Here is a 3,260-nt window from a genome sequence, read left to right as displayed (position 1 = left end):
TTATTTTAGAGCGTCGAGAAGCATGTCAAGCTTATCTTCTATATTCATCAGTCGGCGAGACATGCGCTGCTGCTCCGCCTCCACCGCCGACAAACGCGCAACCGTTTTTCTCTCACCTAGATCAAAAAAAGGCATATGCAAAAGGCAATTATTAACAATAAAGGGCAATGAAACTGTTCCAGCAGGGTAAGCAGAGATGCGTGATTTCGAAGCTTTAACACATGCTTGAGCCCATTTCCTTATCGATTGCTGCAGGGCAGCTTCACACCCCGCCTTCTCCCCTTTAGGTTAACTGTGTACGCTTATTTGGTAGACTGACAGCACCGAAGTTTTCTGTGTGTTGTGTACACTCCTGTAAAGTTAAAGGTGTAAAATGCATTCTGACTCTTGCTTTGAGCGTATACTCTCACTGACCTTCATCCTTCTCCTGTTTCGCCAGAGAAGAAAGCCTGCTCTGCAAAACGCCGAGTTTGCCGAGTTTGCTTGTATTCGGTGAAAACCTGCTGGTTTCCGTGACTCTCCCAGAGTCCGGGACCACCTGAAACAACAAACTGTCAACGAACTGTTGACATTATTGTACCGCTGTACGCTGTGAAGTAGGTGATCACACATGCATCGCAAAGCTGTGCTAGATATTACTTCACTCACGTGTCCAAGTAACTTCACAGCTGTAAGACACATATGCTCATCATGCTCGTGAGGCAAAATGCAAAAATAATGCTGCTCACACGCCTGCCTTCCTCGATTTTGCACCTAAGATCAAAATTCAATGAGAGGGAAGCTCATAAAGTTGAGCTAGAGAATTGCTCGCAAGACAGGTGATTTCGTTACCTCCATCCTTTTCGCGGCGAAGTCCAATGTTCGCAGGTTTTGGAGATTTCCCATTGCGAAATCCTCTTCTAGTTGCTGGGACTCCTCCTAAAATTAGGTAGACAGGCAAGCCAAGATACGGGCAACGACGTGGAGCAACATGGGACAGCCCCCGGAAAACAAGCACAAAGCAGACAGCCAAACTCCCAACTGCGAACAGGCAGGAACAAGCCAATGGAATCATTCAACAAAGTAAGAAAATGAACCCACGCAGGAAAAAAGTATTAGGGTAAAAGGATGAAGCAGATCAAATGAAATACCAAGCAGAAGGTTGACGGCAGCAAAAGGTATTGTTTTGCCTCCATTTAAGACGGAGGAGGGAAACCGGTGTTGCAAATTGTCACGAAACCACAAGTACTTAAATAAATAATAGAAGGAACGAGGCAAATGTGTAGCAGAACGGTATAGCTTTTAATAGCATCACGTACTCCTGTTAGTTCTTTCATAAACTGTTGTACTATAGTGTTCAGGCGCGCAAAACAACTATTACCGATTATTGAGCCGCTTGTTGTTTCTCGCTCACCTTCGAGACCTTCATAAGAACAGGGAGTTCAGGTTTACAAAATCGCTCAAGTCGGCGGCATCGCCACTTCCCCCCAAACTCCGAAAGTGCAAGAAATACGAAGCCCGCCGCATCGCTGCCGTTTTCACCATTCAAATCTAGGGATTGGAGCTCAATCGAAATTAAGGTTGGGCCCATAAATCCCTCGAATATCTCTATTATGCCGCCATCAAGCTCTACGCCATGCACACACAATACTTCACAGGCATTCAAACTTCTGGGACGTTTTCTGACTGCTCCGCAGGTAGCCAGCAAAATTCAACTGCCTCCACTCTCTCGAAGAAAGAGAAATAACTAAGCGCTTCAGTGACATCCCGTGTAAATTGCAGACGGTCTGTACAGTAGGATGATTGCCGGCAGAGGGAGAAGCCGGCCCATAAGAACGGCGTGAGTCTATGCTCAGATTTGCCTCCGCCATGTAGACCAGACCAGCTAGTTGAGTACCTATGGGAACTGTATGACATATCCATCTCAACTTCACCTGTGATAGACATTCCCGTAGTGTACACAGCGGCGGCCAAGACAATAGTGTGGCAGGAGTCCGGCACAGATTCCAAATCGATAGCTAGGGAGTTCGTCTTTTGGTTTAGCGAGAAACTGCCGCTTGCATCCTCAGGATGTTTGTAGAAAATGCAATCAACGAAGGTGCAGGACGTATCGTAAAGAAGTGCGAACATGTCTTCAAAGCAAGAAACAGACATGACAAGAAAACTAAATCGTGCTGTAATCCACTTTCCCTTTGTCTTACTCAAACGTGCAAAAGCAACAGGTTCAGCCACAGAAGTCGAGGATCATAGTAAAAGAATGTCTGCGAGATAGGCTAAGGGGTAATGATAAAAACGAAGCACAAACACAGAGAGGCAGGATGAGTGTGTAGTTTGCCGTTGGAAGCGATGGGTAGCTGTACAACTAGGAATCATCTGGTGCACCCCAATATAGCAGCAGTGCTACAACGAGGACAAAGGAAGATTCTGATGGTCATCGGGATGCACACAAGCAGGGGCAAACTTTAATATCTGAAACTTGTCAAACCACTAAAATCATACGATATCAAGCCTCCCACAAATAATTCATCCTTACAAATGTCAAAACATGTATCATGATCTCTAAAAGCAATAATCCTGCAAAGTCTGATTCGTATGCTCCGTGGGTCCTACCAATGTCAAGCCCTCCAGGGTATGCGTCCTCATCGTAGGAAAGCCGCACACTGATCCGCCGAAGGGAAGATTGCTGAGAAAAGGACTCTGCGAGACATAACAACAGCTCAAACATCGCCGACCAAAGCCGATCATCACACTGTTGCACTCAAAAATACAGAATAAATGCGATGTCAAAATGAAATCTTTTGTAATGGATGGTTCTTCATTTTGCTGCTCGAAGCTCATCTGCGAGAAGGCCTTCGGCGTCGACTGGCTTACTTCTCCTTGTGGGGGTTGTTGCATGCCCAGTGTCTCTTACGGAGCCTAATCTGCCGTAGAAGGTATCGCTGCGGACTTGCAAGTGCTCGCTTGATTCAGACTGGCCAGACAAATAGCCGCTGTAGCCGCTATTAAGCCTATTGATGGGCATTTTCTCCTCCGTGTCGTGTTAGGCCCGAGGGTCAGGAAGCGCGCTTTTTGCAGCCTTTATGAGTCTTTCCCTCTCACTGAGGTCAACGAATCAAGCAGTTCCAGTCGTCTCCCGATGTGTGGAGTCTGCTTTTGGGTATTGGTACGAGAATGATGATGAGTGCAGGTGCCCCCGGGTTTTTCAAAGCCCTCCTTGCCTCATTACATTTCCCGCAGTCTGACAACAATTCAAGGACTTAAGCCCGTGGATTATGACAATA

At 46.5% G+C, this 3,260-nt stretch overlaps 1 protein-coding gene across 1 annotated transcript; it reads right to left on the bottom strand.

Annotated features, from left to right (window-relative positions):
• LOC34622089 lies at positions 1 to 3,001 on the bottom strand. Its single transcript, XM_026338675.1, has 7 exons — positions 2,851 to 3,001; positions 2,590 to 2,676; positions 1,914 to 2,111; positions 1,394 to 1,608; positions 832 to 918; positions 405 to 753; positions 1 to 281 (listed from the first exon to the last, which is right to left on the bottom strand). The coding sequence occupies exons 1-7, from the start codon at positions 2,999 to 3,001 to the stop codon at positions 1 to 3; spliced, it is 1,368 nt and encodes a 455-aa protein (XP_026194460.1).
• Positions 3,002 to 3,260: the final 259 nt, after the last annotated feature.

This window comes from Cyclospora cayetanensis, unplaced genomic scaffold (assembly GCF_002999335.1).
Source record: "Cyclospora cayetanensis isolate NF1_C8 unplaced genomic scaffold, CcayRef3 CcayRef3_contig_294, whole genome shotgun sequence".
Classification (NCBI taxonomy): Eukaryota; Apicomplexa; class Conoidasida; order Eucoccidiorida; family Eimeriidae; genus Cyclospora; species Cyclospora cayetanensis.
Note: the sequence above shows the minus strand (reverse complement) of the source record. Positions and strands in the feature narration are given on the sequence as shown.